We start from the raw sequence: 21,389 nt of genomic DNA, 5'->3' as shown, positions 1-21,389 counted from the left end.
ATTTAGTCAAGTTGTCCATATTGTGACAGAGGATAAATACATTTTCAGACATTTTGCAACTCAGACAAAATATGTTCAAGATAGCTTTATATAAAAACTGTTAACTCATATTCCTTAAAAATGGGTTAAGACAAATGGAACTGAATACTTATCTACATTGATTCACATTAGCAGGAAACATTTCTGAACTGAAAATAATTGGCCAATTAATCAAAATTTCATGGGTTGGATATTTTCAAGAATTTTTAAAAATACAAAATAGCTGCAAAAATAGAAATTTTCTAAATTTGCTGTGTTACATGTCTCAATTTTCCATCCACAGTGTACTTTCATTTAGCTGAAAATAAGAAGCAACTACTTTGTGGCAGGCAATATTCTAAGGTTAGTGATAACAGTGGTAAACAATGCAAATACATTTCAAACTCTTATGAAGTTCGCATTCTAGTGAGGGGTTAAAGAATCACTCAAACAAACAAATAGATAAGCAATAATAAATGTTCAAAGAAAATAGAATCCTTTAATATGCTAATGTGATGTATTTAAAGTCAGTCAAAGGCATCAGAGGCAGGATGAAAACTGAGAATGAGAAAATATTGGGGCGGGTATATTATTCAGGACAGGCTAGGGTATGTTTCTGTAGCAAAGGACTCTCATATTTCAGGATTCAATATTACAAAAGCTTGTTTCTCACTCATGGTTTCTGTCCCGGCAAGGTCAGTGGGGACTATGAAGTATAAAATCTCACAGGAACAAGACTGATAGAGGCTGAAATATCTCAGATGCACTACTTGGAACATGCGGCTTTCTATTAAAAAATAATGAAGAGTCATATTATATGATTTTTCACTGAGCATGTAAGAGACTCATATCCTTTCCACATTTTATTGGCTAGAATTATATGCCTAACTGAAAATGTCTTGGAAATGTAATGAAGTACTTAGATGATTTGGTAAGCATTACTACTACTGATCCACCAGAAGAATGTAATGTCACAGAAACAAAAAAAAGAAAATTTTGAAAGAAATGAGATAGATTATATTTGCAGGCTGCTACTGATTTATGGTCCAAAGTAAACTTTATGTGATGATATGGATGCCATTAGTGGAATAACATATATAACTTATTGTGTATCTTGGAAACTTTGAGAGTGAAAAGTGAATCATTAACAATTAGCTAGTGGAACAGGGGTAAGCCAAGACTGTCCAATGAAAATTGGAAAGTAGATTCACACTAGTTATCCAAGACCTATAAAAGAGCGGTTTCAGCAAAATAGGGCCAAAATGTTGCTCTAGTAGATTGGGTTGAGACTAGGGGATGAGATGAGCAGCCTAACAGGTAAGTTATTTTGTGAAGAGAATCAGAGAAGCAGCAAGGGGATGCGAGCTATAGTTTTTTTTTTGTTTTGTTTTGTTTTGTGTGTGTATTTTGTGTATGCGCTTTTTTTTTTTTTTTTTTTTTTTTTTTTTTTTTTTTTTTTTTTTTTTTTTGAGAGAGGTTCTTGCTCTTTTGCCCAGGCTAGAGTAGAGTGGTGCAATTATAATTTACTGCAGCCTCGACCTCCCTGGCTCAAGCAAGCTTCCCATCTCAGCCTCCCAAATAGCTGGGACCAGAGATGCATGCCACCATGCCCAGCTAATTCTTGTATTTTATGTAGACCGGTTTTCGTCATGTTGCCCAGGCTGGTCTTGAACTCCTGGGCTAAAGCAATCCACCTGCCTTGGCCTCCCAAAGTGGTGGGACTACAAGGCGTGAGCCACCATGCCTAACCTATTTTGTTCTATCTTTAAATGCGTGGTTTAGCATCAGAAGAAGAACACTGTATTAGTTTCCTAGGGCTGCTGTAACAAATTACCACAAACTAGGTGGCTTAAAACAGAAGAAACTTATTATTTCACAGTTTTGTAGGCTAGAAGTCTGAAATTGAGATGTTGGCAGGGGTATTTTCCCATCTTCTAAGGCTCTAGAAAATAACCAATTCCTTACTTCTTTCAGCTCCTGCTAGTTCCTGGAATTCCTTGGTATTCCTTGGTTTGTGGATGCATCATTCCAATCCCTGCCTCCATCATAGCCTTTTCCCCTGTGTCTCTATATTTCAAATCCCTCCACTTTTTCCCTGATAGGGACACCAGTCATTGGATTTAGGGCCCACTCTAAGTAAAAGATGATCTAATCTCAAGATCCTAACCTTAATTCTATCTGAAAAACCATTATTACAAACAAGTTTCTATTCTGAGGTTTTAGGTAGAGATATCTTTTGGGAGAACATAATTCAACTCACTACAACGGGTATCTGCTATGAAAGGCCAGAGAGGCAGCTAATGCTGGGCACCCTGAGAATGGAGTAGATGGAGAGAGATGATAAAATATGTCTTGCTACTCATGAGTGAATTAGCACAAATACATGAGCATTTGAGTGGTTAACTGAGGATATAGGCACTCCGACAGGAGGTCTGACATATGAAACTACAAGCTGGAGTTCTTGTTTTGGTGAAATAAGGGAAGATCAGAAAGCTGAGTGATCTTCCAAATAGTAAAAAAAAAAAAAAAAAAATTCCACTGAGTAGATGACATTGAAAAGTTTATGCCAAGGTAATATCAAAGAGAAGAAAATCTTTTGCTATTTTTGTAAGTCTGTTTCTGTGATCCACCTCTCAGCTTAATTGGAGAGAAACAGGAGGTAGGGTGGAAGTCTCTCTGCTAACTTTGATATTCCTGTGATTTTGTTCTCCAGGTCACTGTAAAACCCCAGAGCAGTTTCCATTTGCCAGGCCCACAATCCCAATTAATGACTTTGAGTTTCCAGTCGGGACATCTTTGAATTATGAATGCCGTCCTGGGTATTTTGGGAGAATGTTCTCTATCTCCTGCCTAGAAAACTTGGTCTGGTCAAGTGTTGAAGACAACTGTAGACGTAAGTAACCCCTCCCTGGGAACTACTTCATGTCTCTTAAAGCATAGATGGGAGCAGGCTTGGTGGTTCATGCCTGTAATCCCAGCACTTTGGGAGGCCAAAGCTGGCAGACAGCTTGAGCTCAGGAGCTCGCAACCAGCCTGGTCAACATGGCCAAACCCCATCTCTACAAACAACAACAATAAAAACAGTGTGGGATTTGATTCAATTTGCTCAAATTTTGGAGGCAAGATGTCTATATTTGCCCAAGGTATTTTGATAAAGGGTGGTCTTGTACATCACCCCTTTTTATTGCTCGGAGTTCCTGAACCTTGACTAGATGCTCATTTCATGAGAATGGCTCTCACATAAGAATTAGAGATAAAATTTACATTCACTGTAGATCATCCTTGATGGCTGAAACCATGAAATGAATGAAACAGGGGTACAAAAGAAATTTATGTGGGTTACAGTGAACTGAGGTTGGCTAACTAAAAATAGGGGAGACATCCCAAATTTTGAGGACTTTGATTTTGGCTGGTGGAATGAGAGTACAACACTTTAGCCATAAATGACTTGTTTTGTTTTGGTTTTTGTTTTGTTTCTGTTGTTGTTGTGTTTTTTGTTGTTGTTTGTTTGTTTGTTTTTTCTGAGATGGAGCCTCACTCTGTCACCCAGGCTGGAGTGTAGTGGTGCGATCCTGGCTCACTGCAACCTCCTGGGTTCGAGCAAGTCTCCCTGACTCAGTTTCCTGAGTAGCTGGGATTACAGGCACCCACCCCCACGCCCAGCTAATTTTTGTATTTTTTAGTAGAGATAGGGTTTTGCCATGTTGGCCAGACTGGTCTTGAACTCCTGACCTCAGGAGATCTGCCTGCCTTGGCCTCCCAAAGTGCTAGGATTACAAGCGTTAGCCCATACATAACTTTTATTGGGAGATGTAAGGTAGTCTTTTTTAAAGTGGTGTTCTGTAGCTGCATGGTTCTGAAGTTGTCTGCCAAGTTTCTTCAAAGCAGTCAATTCCGTTAAACAATTGGAACTGTATATGCTGTTTAGTATGCCACACTCCAGTTTGAACCTTACAAACAAAGGTAAGTTGAACTCTACACTTAATCCCAAATTCTGCTTCTTCCCTCTAGGAAAATCATGTGGAACTCCTCCAGAACCCTTCAATGGAATGGTGCATATAAACACAGATACCCAGTTTGGATCAACAGTTAATTATTCTTGTAATAAAGGGTGAGTTGAGAATACCATCTCTTGAATATGAGTTCCAGAACAGCAGAGTCAACTTCGGATCCAGTCTCAGATAGACAAACTAAACTATTGCTACCTTTACTTTAAAAGCAAGCAATAGGACTTCTAGATGGAGATGATACCTTGGACATAGCATATTATCAAAGGAATACAAAAAAGAAGGAACAATATGTATTGTATTGTAAACCAGGTGAGGGCACCATGTTCCTGTCAAAGGTGGTACATGTGAAACCTGGTCAGGCATTCATTGGATGAAAAGGAGCAGCTTACAAATAAGTGAAAGGAAAAAAGGTAGTTGAACCATTTGAACCTCCTTAACTGAGATCGGTAGGTACTACCGTTGAGTTGGAGGACTTTGAAGCAGGGTTTGGGAGAGTAAATCTTAATTGTAACAGCAGCTCTGGAAGATTATGCATCAAAGTGCACACAAAGAGGAGAACATTATGGGGTTCTTGTTCTTGACTTCTCCTTGGGACAAGTAGCCACACCAGAAGCCATTGCCTCAACTGAGAAGGGGCTTTTAAAGACCCTGGAGTGAACCTCCAGCAAACTCCAGCAGACCTGCAGCAGAGGGGCCTGACTGTTAGAAGAAAAGCTAACAAACATAAAGAAAGAGCATTAACATCAGCAAAAAGGACGTCCACATGAAAACCCCATCCAAAGGTCACCAACATCAAAGACCAAAGATAGATAAATCCACGAAGATGAGGAAAACCAGCACAAAAGGCTGAAAATCCCAAAACCAGAATGCCTCTTCTCCTCCAAAGGATCCCAACTCCTTGCCAGAAAGGGAACAAAACTGGATGGAGAATGAGTTTGACAAATTGACAGAAGTAGGCTTCAGAAGGTGGGTAATCACAAACTCCGTCAAGCAAAAGGAGCATGTTCTAACCCAATGCAAGGAAGCAAGAACCTTGAAAAACAGGTTAGAGGAATTGCTAACTAGAATAACCAGTTTAAAGAAGAACATAAATGACCTGATTGAGCTGAAAAACACAACACAAGAACTTTATGAAGCATACACAAGTATCAATAGCCAAATTGATCAAGTGAAACAAAGGATATCAGAGATTGAAGATCAACTTAATGAAATAAAGCATGAAGACCAAAAAGAATGAAAAGGAATGAACAAAGCCTCCAAGATATATGGGACTATGTGAAAAGACCAAACCTACGTTTGATTGGTGTACCTGAAAGTGCTGGAGAGAATGGAACCAAGTGGGAAAACACTCTTCAAGATATTATCCAGGAGAACTTCCCCAATCTAGCAAGACAGGCCAGCATTCACATTCAGGAAATACAGAAACCACCACAAAGATACTCCTCGAGAAGAGCAACCCCAAGACACATAATCGTCAGATTCACCAAGGTTGAAATGAAGGAAAAAATGTTAAGGGCAGCCAGAGAGAAAGGTCAGGTTACCCACAAAGGGAAGCCCATCAGACTAACAGTGAATCTCTCTGCAGAAACCCTACAAGCCAGAGAGAGTTAACATTCTTAAAGAAAATAATTTTCAATCCAGAATTTCATATCCAGCCAAACCAAGCTTCATAAGTGAAGGAGAAATAAAATCCTTTACAGACAAGCAAATGCTGAGGGACTTTGTCACCACCAGACCTGCCTTACAAGAGCTCCTGAAGGAAACACTAAACATGGAAAGGAATAACTGGTACCAGCCACTGCGAAAACATACCAAATTGTAAAGACCATCAACAATATGAAGAAACCACATCAACTAACGGGCAAAATAACAAGTTAGCATCATAATGACAGAATCAAATTTACACATAGCAATGCTAACATTAAATGTAAATTGGCTAAATGCCCCCAATTAAAAGACACTGACGGGCAAATTGGATAGAGTCAAGACCCATTGGTGTGCTGTATTCAGGAGACCTATCTCATGTGCAAAGACACACATAGGCGCAAAGTAAAGGGATGGAGGAATATTTACCAAGCAAATGGAAAGCAAATAAAAGCAGGGGTTACAATCCTAGACTCTGATAAAACATACTTTACACCAACAAAGATCAAAAGAAACAAGGGCATTACATAATGGTAAAGGGATCAATGCAACAAGAAGAGCTAACTATCCTAAATATATATGCACCCAATACAGGAGCACCCAGATTCATAAAGCAAGTTCTTAAAGACCTACAAAGAGACTTAGATTCCCACACAATAATAGTGGGAGACTTTAACACCCCACTGTCAATATTAGACAGATCAATGAGACAGAAGATTAACAAGGATATTCAGGACTTGAACTCACCTCTAGACCAAGCAGACCTGATAGACATCTATAGAACTCTCCACCCAAATCAGCAGAATATACATTCTTCTCAGCACCACATAGCACTTATTCTAAAATCGATCACGTAATCAGAAGTAAAGCACCCTCAAAATGCAAAAGAATGGAAATCATAACAAACAGTCTTTCAGACCACAGTGCAATCAAATTAGATCTCAGGATTAAGAAACTCACTCAAAACCACACAACTACATGGAAACTGAACAACCTTCTCTGAATGACTACTGGCTAAATAATGAAATTAAGGCAGAAATAAGTAAGTTCTTTGAAACTGATGAGAACAAAGACACACTGCACCAGAATCCCTGGGACACAGCTAAAGCAGTGTGTACAGGGAAATTTATAGCACTAAATGCCCACAGGAGAAAGCAGAAAAGATCTAAAATCGACACCCTAACATCACAATTAAAGAACTAGAGAAGCAAGAGCAAACAAATTCAAAAGCTAGCAAAAGACAAGAAATAACTAAGATGAGAGCAGAACTGAGGAAGATAGAGACACGAAAAAAACTTCAAAAAATCAATGAATCCAGGAGCTGGTTTTTTGAAAAGATTAACAAAGTAGACCACTAGCCAGACTAATAAAGAAGAAAAGAGAGAAGAATCAAATAGACACAATAAAAAATGATAAAGGGGATATCACCACTGATCTTACAGAAATATAAACTACCATCAGAGGATACTATAAACACCTCTGCGCAACTAAACTAGAAAATCTAGAAGAAATGGATAAATTCCTGGACACATACACCCTCCCAAAACTAAAACAGGAAGAAGTCAAATCCCTGAATAGGCCAAAAACAAGTTCTGAAATTGAGGCAGTAATTAATAGCCTACCAACCAAAAAAAGCCCTGGAACAGACGGATTCACAGTCAAGTTCTACCAGAGGTACAAAGAGGAACTGGTACCTTCCTTCTAAACTATTCCAAACAATAGAAAAAGAGGGACTCCTCCCTAACTCATTTTATGAGGCCAGCATCGTCCTGATACCAAAATGTGGCAGACACACAACAAAAAAGGAAAATTTCTGGCCAGTATCCCTGATGAACATTGATGCAAAAAATCCTCAATAAAATACTGGCAAAGTGAATCCAGCAGCACATCAAAAAGCTTATCCACCATGATCAAGTTGGCTTCATCCCTGGAATGCAAGGCTGGTTCAACATATGCAAATCAATAAACATAATCCAGCACATAAACAGAACCAATGATAAAAACCACATGATCATCTCAATAGATGCAGAGAAGGGCTTCAATAAAATTCAACAGCCTTCATGTTAAAACCTCTCAATAAACTAGGTGTTGATGGAATGTGTCTCAAAATAATAAGAGCTATTTATAACAAACCCACACCAATATCATACTGAATGGTCAAAAGCTGGAAGCATGCCCTTTGAAAACCGGCACAAGACAAAGATGCCCTCTCACACCACTCCTATTCAACATAGTATTAGAAGTTCTGGCCAGGGCAATCAGGTGAGAGAAAGAAATAAAGGGTATTCAAATAGGAAGAGAGGAAGTCAATTGTCTCTGTTTGTATATGACACGATTATATATTTAGAAAACCCCATTGTCTCAGCCTAAAATCTCCTTAATCTGATAAGCAACCTCAGTAGTCTCAGAATACAAAATCAATGCAGAAATCGCAAGCATTCCTATACACCAATAATAGACAAACAGAGAGCCAAATCATGAGTGAACTCCCACTCGCAATTCCTGCAAAGAGAGTAAAATACCTTGGAATACAACTTACAAGGGATATGAAGGACGTCTTCAAGGAGAGCTACAAACCACTGCTCAAGGAAGTAAGAGAGGACACAAACAAATGAAAAACACTTCATGATCATGGATAGAAAGAATCAATATCGTGAAAATGGCCATACTGCCCAAGGTAATTTATAAATTAAATGCTACCCCCATCAAACTACCAATGGCTTTCTTCACAGAATTAGAAAAACAAACAAACAAACAAACAAAAAAACGAGTTTAAAGTTCATATGGAACCAAGAAAGAGCCCACATAGCCAAGACAATCCTAAGCAAAAAGAGCAAAGTTGGAGGCATCATGCTACCTGACTTCAAACTATACTACAAGGCTACAGTAACCAAAACAGCATCATACTGGTACCAATACAGATATATAGACTAGTGGAACAGAACAGAGGCCTCAGAAATAACATCTACAATACAACCACACATCTACAATCATCTAGTCTTTGACAAACCTGACAAAAACAAGCAATGGGGAAAGGATTCCCTATTTAATAAATGGTATTGGGAAAACTGGCTAGCCATATGNAAGATGGGAGAAAATTTTTGCAATCCATCCATCTGACAAAGGACTAATATTCAGAATCTACAAAGAACTTTAACAAATTTACAAGAAAAAACAACCCCACAAAATGTGAGCAAAGGATATGAACAAACACTTCTCAAAAGAAGACATTTATGCAGCCAACAAACATGAAAAAAAGCTCATCATCACTGGTTATTAGAGAAATGCAAATCAAAACCACATTGAAATACCATCTCACGCCAGTTAGAGTGGCGATCATTAAAAAGTCAGGAAACAACAGATGCTGGAGAGGATGTGGAGAAATAGAAATGCTTTTACACAGTTGGTGGGAGTGTAAATTCGTTCAGCCATTGTGGATGAGTGTGGTGATTCCTTAAGGATCTAGGACCAGAAATATCATTTGACCCAGCAATCCCATTACTGAATATATACCCAAAGGATTGTAAATCATCCTTCTATAAAGACACATGCTCACGTATGTTTATTGCAGCACTATTCATAATGGCAAAGACTTGGAACCAACCCAAATGCCCATCAGTGATAGACTGGATAAAGAAAATGTGGCACATGTACACCATGGAATACTATGCAGCCATAAAAAAGGATGAGTTCATGTCCTTTGCAGGGACGTTTATGAAGCTGGAAACCATCATTCGCAGCAAACTAAAACAGTAACAGAAAACCAAGCACCGCATGTTCTCATTCATAAGTGGGAGTTGAACAATGAGAACACATGGGCTCAGGGAGGGGAACATCACACCCTGGAGCCTGTCGGGGTAGGNATTCATAATGGCAAAGACTTGGAACCAACCCAAATGCCCATCAGTGATAGACTGGATAAAGAAAATGTGGCACATGTACACCATGGAATACTATGCAGCCATAAAAAAGGATGAGTTCATGTCCTTTGCAGGGACGTTTATGAAGCTGGAAACCATCATTCGCAGCAAACTAAAACAGTAACAGAAAACCAAGCACCGCATGTTCTCATTCATAAGTGGGAGTTGAACAATGAGAACACATGGGCTCAGGGAGGGGAACATCACACCCTGGAGCCTGTCGGGGGTAGGAGTCTAGGGGAGGGATAGCATTAGGAGAAATAACTAATGTAGATGACAGGTTGATGGGTGCAGCAAACCACCATGGCATGTGTATACCTATGTAACACATCTGCACGTCCTGCACATGTATCCCAGAATTTAAAGTATAATAATAATAATAAAGACTATGTACTCATTTTTGGTTGCTATGATAAATTCAGAGAGGAAAAATATGATACACATTAAATTTTAGGGCAATAACTGAGTGCCCCTTGTCATCAGCCTCATTCTATTCTATCACTAGAGTGAGTCAGTATTCATCCTTTCTGACTGTCTGAGCTTGGATGATTTAAACTGCTTTTCACACAACCCCTTGACTAACCTCTTCTCACCTCCCATTGTGAATGAACGTAGATTTCCCTATATAAGCAAAACAAAATATCACCATATCTAAGGCAAGATAAAGCAATTGAAAATAAAAGAAATCAACCTAAGAGATCTGAGAAATATTCATCTGCACAACAGTTTACTCCAATAAACAGGGGACAATCTTTAGAAATCTCTCATACATGTTTGTAACATAGAATTGATGAAACTATAAGAGGCATTTATAAGATTAAATTATCTGATATCAGAAAAGTTGAGATGTGAATGAAAAACATGGGCGTCTGAAAAAGAGTGGTGACTGGTGGATTGGAGCCTGCCCTCTACCCCCAGAAAAAAAAAACACCAAAGGGATCATGAAGACAAGATTGAATTCTCCAGAATTCATCAAGGACCAGACTTGAAATGACACACATATACACACAAACACACTACACACAAACACACAGGGATATAATACAGAAATTCCAGAAAAAAAAATAAAAGAAAGCAGAATGAGTAGAAGCATTAATTAGCACATAATGGAAGGAAGATAATTTCTCAGACTATAAAGAAAAATACTAAATTGATCCTTGAAGGCTTACTAAACAAATCAAGATGAACAATAATGGGCCCTAGCCCTACACGGAGAAAATTATGCCATCCAGATATAAAAACAAAATACTGCCATTCTCCAGATATAAACAGAAAACAAGAAATTCATATTAACACCAAGCTTCTGTTCTGTAACACTAAGTAGTAGAAGTTAGTGTTTAAGAGGAAATATTGTACAATAAAATTTCTGTACTCAGCCAAGCTGCCATTCATCTGCAAGGTACAGATGCATCATCTTATATAAGCGGGAACCCCAAACATATACCAATTAGATACACTGCCTACAAAACGAGAAACTCCCACAAAGCTGTGGGAGTCTTATTTTTGAAGAATCAAAGAAATATTAATGAGGCACAAAACCAGTTAAATGGGGTCACTAAAACTGTTTTGTTTAATATAGAAATAAAACAAAATATCAAAGCAGGACTAATTCTTGAAAGACAATTCGTGTAATATGAAAAGAAGAAACTTGTTATAAAAATAGATTTTATTACTTTAGGAAGTTAGAGATGAAGTAAGGAAAACCATCATAAACTTATAATATGTGGGGGACACATATTCTTGACATAAAAAATAAAGAGAAAATGATACTTCAGACCAATATAAAATCGAAATATATATGTTAAAAATCAAATTTTAAAAGATAATCAGAAGGGTGAAACCACTTGGTCCATAAAACAAAAGAGGGGTTAGAGAAACAAGAGCTAGCAAGCTTTCTGTCTGTTTTGGGAAACCAGCAGTATTATGTTGAAGTGAATTAAAAAATGTGTTTTAATGCCTCCGTTTTTCTAATATAATAAATATTAACAGATATATGCTCCATTGTTAAAACCACTTTGAGGTCCTTAACAATTTTTAAAGTGGCCAGGCGCGGTGGCTCACGCCTGTAATCCCAGCACTTTGGGAGGCCGAGGTGGGCGGATCACCTGAGGTCGGGAGTTCGAGACCAGCCTGGCCAACATGGAGAAACCCCGTCTCTACTAAAAAATACAAAATTAGCCAGGCGTGGTGGTGCATGCCTGTAATTCCAGCTACTTGGGAGACCGAGGCAGGAGAATCGCTTGAACCTGGGAGGCAGAGGTTGTGGTGAGCCGAGACTGTGCCACTGCACTCCAGCCTGGGCAACAAGAGTGAAACTCTGTCTCAAAAAATAATAATATTAATAGTAATAACAATAATAAAAATGTTTAAGAGTGCAAAGAATTCTTGAGACCAAAAAAGTTTGAGAACTCCTTCAAGCAAAGATAGGAAAAGACTATTGCAAGTATGGTACAAAGCACAGGGGGAAGGTTTTATAAATATATATATCNTGATAAAATCTATTATTTTATATCAATAAAAATATTGATATAAATTTTATTTACATGATATACAATATTTAAATATAACAATATTTTATATTACAAAATATAATATTATTTATTACAAAAAAAACTCCATTTAGCAGAGCAAGAATGGAGTTTGTTTTGTACAGTGCTAAGTTCCAGCCCATAGAATTGTTAAATAAATAAAAATGAAAGAACACTATAAGTAAGATCAAACTCATCAGTTATAATAGTAAATGTGAATGATTCAAATTCCTCCTTTAGAAAGACAAAGCCTTCTAAATATGGTCAAAATCCTATTTACAGTAGCATCAAAAAGAATAAAATACTTAGGAATAAATTTAATCAAGGAGGCAGAAGACCTGTGCACTGAAAACTCGGTAATTGAAAATGAGCAAATGATGTGATAGACATGTCTCCAAGGGAAATGTACAAATGCCAACAAACACATAAAAAGATGTTCAACATCATTAGTCATTAGGGAAGTGCAAATCAACCTGACTTTGTACCTATTAGGATGGTTATAAATTTTTTTAGAAAAACAGGAAATAAAAGGTATTGGCGAGGATGTGGAGCAATTAGAACCCTTATACATTGCTGGTGGAAATGTAAAATGGTGCAGCACTGTGGAAAACAGTTTTGTGATTCCTCAAAAAGTTAAACATAGAATTACCATATGACCATCAATTCTACTCCTAGACATATATCTAAAGAAATTGAAAACAAGGACTGAAGCAGATGCTCAAATACCAATGTCCGTAGCAGCTTTGTTCAGAACAGCCAAAAGGTAGAAACGACCCAAGTAATCTATGAGTAGATGAATGGATAAACAAAATGGAGCTTATATATTCCATGGAATATTCTTCAGCTATACAAAGAATAGAGTTCTGATACATGCTACAAGATGCATAAACTTTAAAAACATTATGCTAAGTGAAATAAGCCAGATACAAAAGGATAAATACTGTATTCCCCTTTTATGAAGTGCTGAAAATAAGAAAATTTATTGGATCAAAAATAGATTAGAGATAACCAGTAGAAGGGAAGAATAAGGAGTTACTGCTCAATACATCCAGTTTCTCATTGGGATGGTGAAAATTTATGGAACTAAGCAGTGATAATGGTTGTATAACGTTGTGAATGTCATTGATGCCACGAATCATACCTTTAAAATGGTTTTAATTGCAAATTTTATGTTCTATCTCTTTTACAACAATAAGAAAGACAAAAAAATTTAAAATATATTATGCGATATTAAGACAGAAAAAAACAGAAACAGTATAAGAAAAGTAAGAATTTAAATTAAAACATCAAATATGATTTAAAATTTTTGTTTAAGATATTGATACTTGGTCCAGTGCACAATAAAGACAAGAACTTTTTTTTTTTTTTTTTTTTTGAGATGGAGTCTTGCTCTGTCACCAGGCTGGAGTGCAGTGGCGCCATCTCGGTTCACGGCAACCTCCGCCTCCAGGGTTCAAGCTATTATCTTGCCTCAGCCTGCTGAGTAGCTGGGACTACAGGCGTGTGCCACCATGCTGAGCTAATTTTTGTATTTGTAGTAGAGACGGGGTTTCACCATGTTGGCCAGGATGGTCTCGATCTCTTGACCTTGTGATCCACCTGCCTCGGCCTCCCAAAGTGCTGGGATTACAGGCGGGAGCCACCAAGCCTGACCTGAAGACAAGAAATTTTGAACAAGAGAGCGCTAACTAACATATTGAAATACATCAAACAAATACTGATATATAGAAGAGCTCATTCAGCTGTTTCAAAGGCAGAGCTCTGTAACACATGTACTCTTAGCTAAAGAACTGTCTCCCACCACTGGAAAGGAGGTCTTCTCTGACCAAACACACAGCATCTTGGAGTTAGCCAGGGTTAACTTGGATCATCTGCTGGCTAGGAAAGGAGCACTCAGGGAGAAAGAGGATGGTCACCTTCCCAACCAGATTGGCCATTAAATCTTTGGCCATTAGATCTATGTATCAACACAGTGACATATGGGAGAATTAAAATTCTAGTGTGCAAAAATATGCCATATGTTAACAGAAAATGGACTGCAGGGAAATTTGCATTAGGTAAAACTGAAAGTTAAGAGCACACAACAATAGATAAGCAATAGACAACCCAATATAAAAATGAGTAAAGAATATGCACAGTCAACTCACAAAAGGAAACATAAAAATGGCCTAAATAAATGGCTAAAACAAATAAGCAAAAAAGCTCAACTTCACTATGGTTTGGGGAAATGCAAATTAAAGCAACAGTATCTCATGTTTTCACGGTCACATTAATAAAAGTTTAAAAGAGGGAAGTAGAGGTAAATAGGAATTTGAGGAAAAGGAGCCCTCTCATAGTGGCTGGTTGGAATGTGAATTGCTGCAGCTTTCAAAAAAAAAAAAAAAAATCTTACACTATCCACAAATAAGGAAAGCATAGCTATCTTCTTAGCTACTAATCCCACTCCTAGGAAAAGGAGCATTAATTACAATAGGTTCTTTATTGCAATATTGTTTATATAAGCAAAAAGAGCAAACAATCCTGACATCCTTCTATTAGCAGTAGGTTGAATAAATCATAAGACGCCTACTATGAACTATTTTGCAGCAATCAAGAAGACTTAATTAGATCTCTGTTTAGGATTTGAATGGGTGACCATGTTGTGATGTTAATAGAAAAAAAATAATTTGCCGAGAAGCATACAGAGTTTGTTCTCAATTTGGAAAAATAATGACAAATTTGGAGGAGATATCCTATATACATGTGTTTGATTGGGTTTGGAAAAATCAGAACCACCTGAGATGGAGGTGGGAGTGACAAAATATACATGGTATTATAAGTGCATATATAGGCTATAAAATTATGTTATTAAATTTCTGAAAATAAGTGCAACTTAAGCATAGGAGTAGATGTTAATCTGGACAAATGAAACATAGATTGTTTTGAGCAAGAGATGGCAACATTTTTTGTCAAGAGCCAGATAGTAAAATTTTCAATTTTGCAGACCATGCCATATCTATTGCAATTACTCAGTTCTGCCATTGTAGTGGAAAAAATAGCCCTAGACAAATGAATGTGATTGTATTTTGATAAAGCTTCATTTACAAATAAGGGCTATAGAATATATTTGGCCTGTAAGCCATAGGGTGAGAATCTCTGGTTAGATGAAGGCATTGAGAGCATTATTTTTCTTCAATTCTTGTCATTATGCCCAGTCAGAGGATTTTCTAAAATAAATAAAAAGACAAATCAGCAAAATAATAATAGTTGAAAACTTCAGATTGGGCAAATAAGTGTACAAAAAAATCACATGCTGAGGAATAAGCTGCTTTGATTCTTGTGTGTTCAACTTTGAAACCTTTATCACAGTTATAAAAACCATTTATAAAAGTTGATATAACCCCACAGAGTATACCTCAATAAATTTGCACATAAAAGATATCAAAATGGCTATATTTTCTCATCACAATACACCAAAAACTAGGAATTAATGAGAAAATAATACATTAAAAATTCAAAGTTTTAGAAAACAGAGTACCTTAGATCTTGATCAAAGAGAAATTTAAAAACAGCCATTGCAGATTACCTGGAGAATAACAATCGCTAATGATTACTGAGTGCACGTGCCTCAAGCATTCTTCTAAGTCCTTTACATGAATTGATTTACTTAGTCTTTAAAATACCCTTTGAAGTGGATATCATGCATATTCCTCATTGTATAGAAGAGAAAACTGAGACAGACAGGTTAACTAATTTGTCGAAATTCATATGGCAAGTTGAGGTTAGAATCAGAATATTGCCAGTCAGCTTCAACAGCCTAGAATGGTAAGCCTTACATTATTTAGCTTCTTCATTAGGAATGCTGAAACATATATTACTCATAAAAATTTCTGGGGTGCTGATGCCAAAACTGTCCTCAGAGGAATTTTCAATCCTTTTGTTATTTGACAAGAAAAAAATTCTAATAAATGAAGAAAACATTTTGCTTAACAATTTTAAATTATTAAAACATGTAAAAGGCTGCTGGACTAAGGAATTAATAAAGTAATGAATAAGGAAAAAAGAAATCATAGAAATGATAAGGAAATCTAAAAGCAGATTCTTTAAAGTGACCAATTATAAAACAAACAGACTGGGTCAATTGTAATTTCACAAAATAACAATTCTACAAATACATGTGAATGAGAAAGAAAACATAACCCTGTTGATATTGAAGAGATTTAATGCTTGATAAAAATATTATATCTTCTCTATTCTAATAAAATTTAAAATATCCATGAAATGTACCATGTCAGAAGAAAAATACAATTTACCAGGTGTACTTTAAAATAGGCAGAATTGCTGATAAACCCGTATCTGTTTGAGTCCCTATTTTCAATTCTTTTAGGTATATACCCAGAAGTGGAATTGCTGGGGGATATGGTAATTCTGTTTAACTTTTTGGAGAATTGCCAGACTATTTTCCGCAACTGCTGTACCATTTTACATCCCCATTAGCAACGCACAAATGTTCCAATTGCTCTACATCCTCACCAACACTTGTTATTTTCTGGTTTTTAAAAAAAATTATTATTATACCACCTTAAAAGGGACTGAAGTCAGTTTGATTTGCATTTCCCTAATGACTAATGATGTGGAGCATCTTTTCGTGTGTTTATTGGCCATTTGTATGCCTTTTTTGGAAAAATGTCTATTCTCATCCTTTGCCCACTTCCTAATTGGGTTGTTTGTTTCATTGTTATTGAGTTACAGGAGTCCTTTATATGTTCTAAGTATTAAACCCTTATCAGATAGGATTTTCACATGTTTTCTATCATTCTGTGGGTTGTCTTTTAATCTCTTGGTGGCATCTTTTGTTCTTGGCTTGGACTGCAGGGCACTTCAGTTCCTCACTACATGGGCATCTCCAAAGGACAACTGGCCTCTCCCAGAATGAGCATCTCAAAAAGAGAGGAAAATATTGCAGTGCTTTTTGTGATTAGCCTCTGAAGTTGCACACTATCTTTTCCACTTTATTCTATTCATTCGAATCAAGTCACGAAGCACAGCCCACATTCAAAAAGAGAGGAAATGGGCTCCATCACTTGAAGGGACATGTATAAAATAATTTGTGTACATATTTAAAACCACCACAAAGAAGCACCTTCAAAAAAAGACAATGGCCCAGTTTTGTAACTCTTTTTAAACTTCAACAAATACATAATCCAAGTATTGATATTATTTAAACTGATATGGAATACAGAAATAAAATTATAGTCATATTAAAGTTTGCCAAAGATTACAAATGAAATTAAAATAAAATATATCTCTGGCTTATTTGCTAATATAAATGCTAAACATCTTAATTTGAATATTAAATAAAAACAATATTAAAAGAATTATGCAAGGTGAACAAGTAGGGTTATTCCAGAAATGGTTCCAAATTAGGAAATCCACAAACGTTCAATATTAAAGGGTATAACTTTTCTTAAATGTCATATAAATATACTCTCTAATGCCAAAAACATAATGAATGGTTAAAATCTAAAAGCATGCTTGAATGTAACTAAAGGTCAAAGGAAAAGAGCACTCGGCACCCTTCCTATTATTCAAAGTAGTTGTGGAAATTCAAACCAGTAAAATGACAGCCCCCTGTATTTAGAGAGATATACATATGGATATAGCTAGAGAGAGAGAGAAGGCAAATTTATTATTAACTGTTGGTTGTTTACCTGAAAACCCAAAGGAATTGTTTGAGAGATTATTAGAACTAATTGGAAATAGTAGTGAGATATCTAGCAAAAAATAAATACTTATAAATTAATTACTTCCTTTATATAGGTAACAACCAAATAGAATATAAGGAGGAAAAATACCATTCACAACAGAAACAAAATCATCCAGAAGGAAATTTAACAAGAAATATATAGGACTTATAAGCAGAAGATTTAAAAGAGGGGGACATAAAAAAATACTTGAAGAAATGGAGGATATAACATTTTATTTAAAAGATTTAATGTTGTGGTGATGTTAATTATCCCTGAATTAGTATGCAAATTTAATGTAATTCCTATCAGTTCCAATGACATTCTTTTTTTAATTTGACAAGATGTCTGTAAATGTCATGAGACCCACCAAAAGAATATTCTGAGATAATAACAAGAAGGGTGTTTGACACCAGACCAGAGGTGGGTTCGATACCCACCTCTCAGTGCCTGGTAACCACCTTTCTACTCTCTACTTCTATGAGTTCAACTGTTTTAGATTTCACATGTAAGAAAGATCATGTGGTATTAGTTCTGTGCCTGGCTTATTTTGGAAGGTATTTTAAGGCACAAATATGTTGTAGTGTCATTATGTTGTAATTTTTCCTGACCTGATGTCTCATGTCTATAAAATTCTTCTATTGAAGCCGAGGTTCTTTCCCCAGGACTCCCTGTCTGGAATAAAAAATACCTTACTTCTGTATTAACAGAATTGTTCTGTCTGCATGTAGTCCCCGCTTTTTCTTCAAGTAGTTTCTCAAACAAATGCAGTTCTTTTCCTGAAAGGATGAATACAATTTTAACTGCTTTAAATCTTTACATATAGATATATTTTAAACCAAACGACTCACATTGTACATGGTTTTATAGCCCTCTTTAATACTTATGAACTATATTGTATAATTATTCTAATTATTATATATTACTCTACAACACCATTTTTAGTGGTTGTATATTGGTTATTACTTGGATAGTCCATAACCTACCTAACAAAGTCCTTAATGTCTGGAATTAAAGTGGTTTTGCATTTCAACTGTTAGCAAAAACACTACAATGCACGATCCTGTACATTTGAAAAGAAATGAGAGGAGGATTTCACTGATTCAAAGACAGCTTAAGGATTCAGATCTTCACATCCACACAAGAAACAAGATTTGCAGATTTGGGTAAAAGGCTACGCACGGTTTTAAGTCTTTCAGTACATATTGCCAAAGTGCCCTCCACTGAACTTTGACCACGACCTACAGAGTGAGTCACAACAGTGACTCTTTCTTTGAGTTTATATTGCTACTAGGTTTTGTCAATTTGCCAATCTAATAGGCAAAAATGGCATTTTATTTGCATTTTAAAGTGTATTTATCATGTTATAAGTGAAGCTAAACTTTTCATATGTTCACTTGACTATTTCCATTTTTCCTTTGTAAACTATTTGTTCATAATTCTTTATCATTTTTCTACTTGGTTGTTTACCTTTTTATAATTGATGTATAAGAGTTGTTTTTATTAGTTTTCCTCTGTGGTTTGTCTTCGGATTTGTACGTAGAAAGGTTTATTTGTAATTATTCAATTTTATCAATCTTGTTCATAGTAGCATTTGCCTAAATCACCTAGTTCTTTTATTGTTTTATTTTTGACATTTAATCTTTGATACACATGGATTTTGCGTGATGAATGTCATGAGGCAGAGATTTAGCTTAGCTTTTCAGATATTTGCCCTATGAATGAATAATTCAGTTTTCTGTGTCTTGAAATTCCATCTTTATCACTGCAAATTTCTTACAAAATCTTGTATCTATTTCTTGGGCTTTCCTCCATTTTGCTCTAGGGATCTGTGTCTCTATTTCTGCATCATTTCAATTATTTTGCATTTTAAATGCATTTTAACATACCTTCTGTTTTTGTGCCATAAAATACCTTCCAAAATAAGCTAGGCACAGAAGAACTAATATCACATGATCTTACTTACATGTGAAATCTAAAACAGTTGAACTCACAGAAGTAGAGAGTAGAAAGGTGGTTACCAGGCACGAAGAGGTAGGGAGCTGAGATTTGGTCAAAGGGCACAGAGTTTCAGGCACAGAAGGAGTAAGTTTCAGAGATCTATTCCACAGCATGATGACTATAGTTAATAATAATATGTATTTCAAAATTGCTGGCCGGGCACAGTGTCTCATGCCTGTAGCACTTTGGGAGGTGGAGGCATCTGAATTGCTTAAGCCTAGAAGTTAGAAATTAGCCTGGGCAAAATGGCAAAACCCTGTCTCTACCAAAAAATACAAAAATTAGCCGGGTGTGACAGCGCATACCTGTAGTCCCAGCTACTGGGAGGCTAAGGTGGGAGAATGGTTTGCACCCGGGAGGCAAAGATTGCAGTGAGCCAAGATCACATCACTGCACTCCGGCCTGGGTGACAGAGCCAGACCCTATCAAAAATAAAAGAAAGAAAAGAAAAAAAATTACTAAAAGAGTAGATTTTAAATATTCTCACCACACACACACACACACACACAGACACAAACAAGTATGTGTGAGGTGATGGACACGTTAATTAGCTGAATTTAATCATTTGCAACAGAAACATATATCAAAACACCACATTTTACCCTATAAATATATGCAATTATTATTTGTTCATAAAAATAACATCAAATTTAAAAAAGTATATTCACTGTGTTTTTGCAGCCATATGTAGGCTGGAACCTGCTTCACATTTTGGCTCCAATGTTCTAGCTTGGTCACATTAAGCTCTAGTTTAGCAAGCACATCCAAAACAACCTCTAGGAGGCCAAAAGTCAGAGGACACCCATGATCCTGTGCTCTTAGACAACTTTTAAATGTATGATAGGAGACAGGCAGAGGAAAACACAGGTAATAACGGGATTATCCTGTTCTTTCCACACTCCAGTGGTTCTCAACTTGTTTATTTGCAGCAATTTTTAAGATTTTTTTTCTTGGCACACTTGAAAAGATTTTACCCCACAGCCTATACTAAACAGGCTAGCAAGTAAAATTCAATCACTACCTAAAATGTAAAAGAGACTCACTGTGTCTACAAAAACATTGACTACCATTGCCATAGTCACACGATTCTCTTTAACTTTCTGTCACTGTTTTGGGAAGAGCTGGTATATCAGTTAGGATTTCCAGCTGTAAAAGACAGAAGAAATAAAATAACAGGATCTCAAACATCAATAGTAGTTTACTTCTCTCTCAGGTTAAAAATCATGAAAGCAGGCAGTCCAGTGTTTATACGATGACTCCATAATCCGCAGAAAGCTGGGTTCCTTCAATTTTGCTACTCTGACCTCCTCAAAATGAGACTCCATCTTATCTCGTGGTCCAAACTCCAGCCAGTATAGAGGACACAGGGAAGAAGGGAAGGCCAATTCCTTTAAAGACACTTTCCAGAAGTTGCACAAGACACTCCACTTACATCCTCTGGCCAGAAGTTAGTAACATGGCTGCGCCTGGCTGTAAGAAAAGATGAGAAGTGAAACCTTTATTGCAGGTGGCCAATGGCCCAGTTAAAAGTAGAGGGTTCCATTA

General features: G+C 36.5%; 1 protein-coding gene across 1 annotated transcript in view; it reads left to right on the top strand.

Moving 5' to 3' along the window:
* CR1 (complement C3b/C4b receptor 1 (Knops blood group)) overlaps nt 1-21,389 on the top strand; it is a 66,515-nt gene that overhangs the window by 10,412 nt on the left and 34,714 nt on the right. The window contains exons 7-8 of the mRNA XM_017888291.1: nt 2,732-2,911; nt 4,030-4,129. Of these exons, the coding sequence (XP_017743780.1) occupies nt 2,732-2,911; nt 4,030-4,129 (280 nt within the window). The remainder of the gene's footprint in view (nt 1-2,731; nt 2,912-4,029; nt 4,130-21,389) is intronic.

The sequence above is a fragment of the Rhinopithecus bieti genome, unplaced genomic scaffold, assembly GCF_001698545.2.
Source record: "Rhinopithecus bieti isolate Rb0 unplaced genomic scaffold, ASM169854v2 scaffold_15813, whole genome shotgun sequence".
In the NCBI taxonomy this organism is placed as follows: domain Eukaryota; kingdom Metazoa; phylum Chordata; class Mammalia; order Primates; family Cercopithecidae; genus Rhinopithecus; species Rhinopithecus bieti.
The sequence above is the reverse complement of the archived record's forward strand: the minus strand, read 5'-3'. Positions and strand labels throughout refer to the sequence as shown.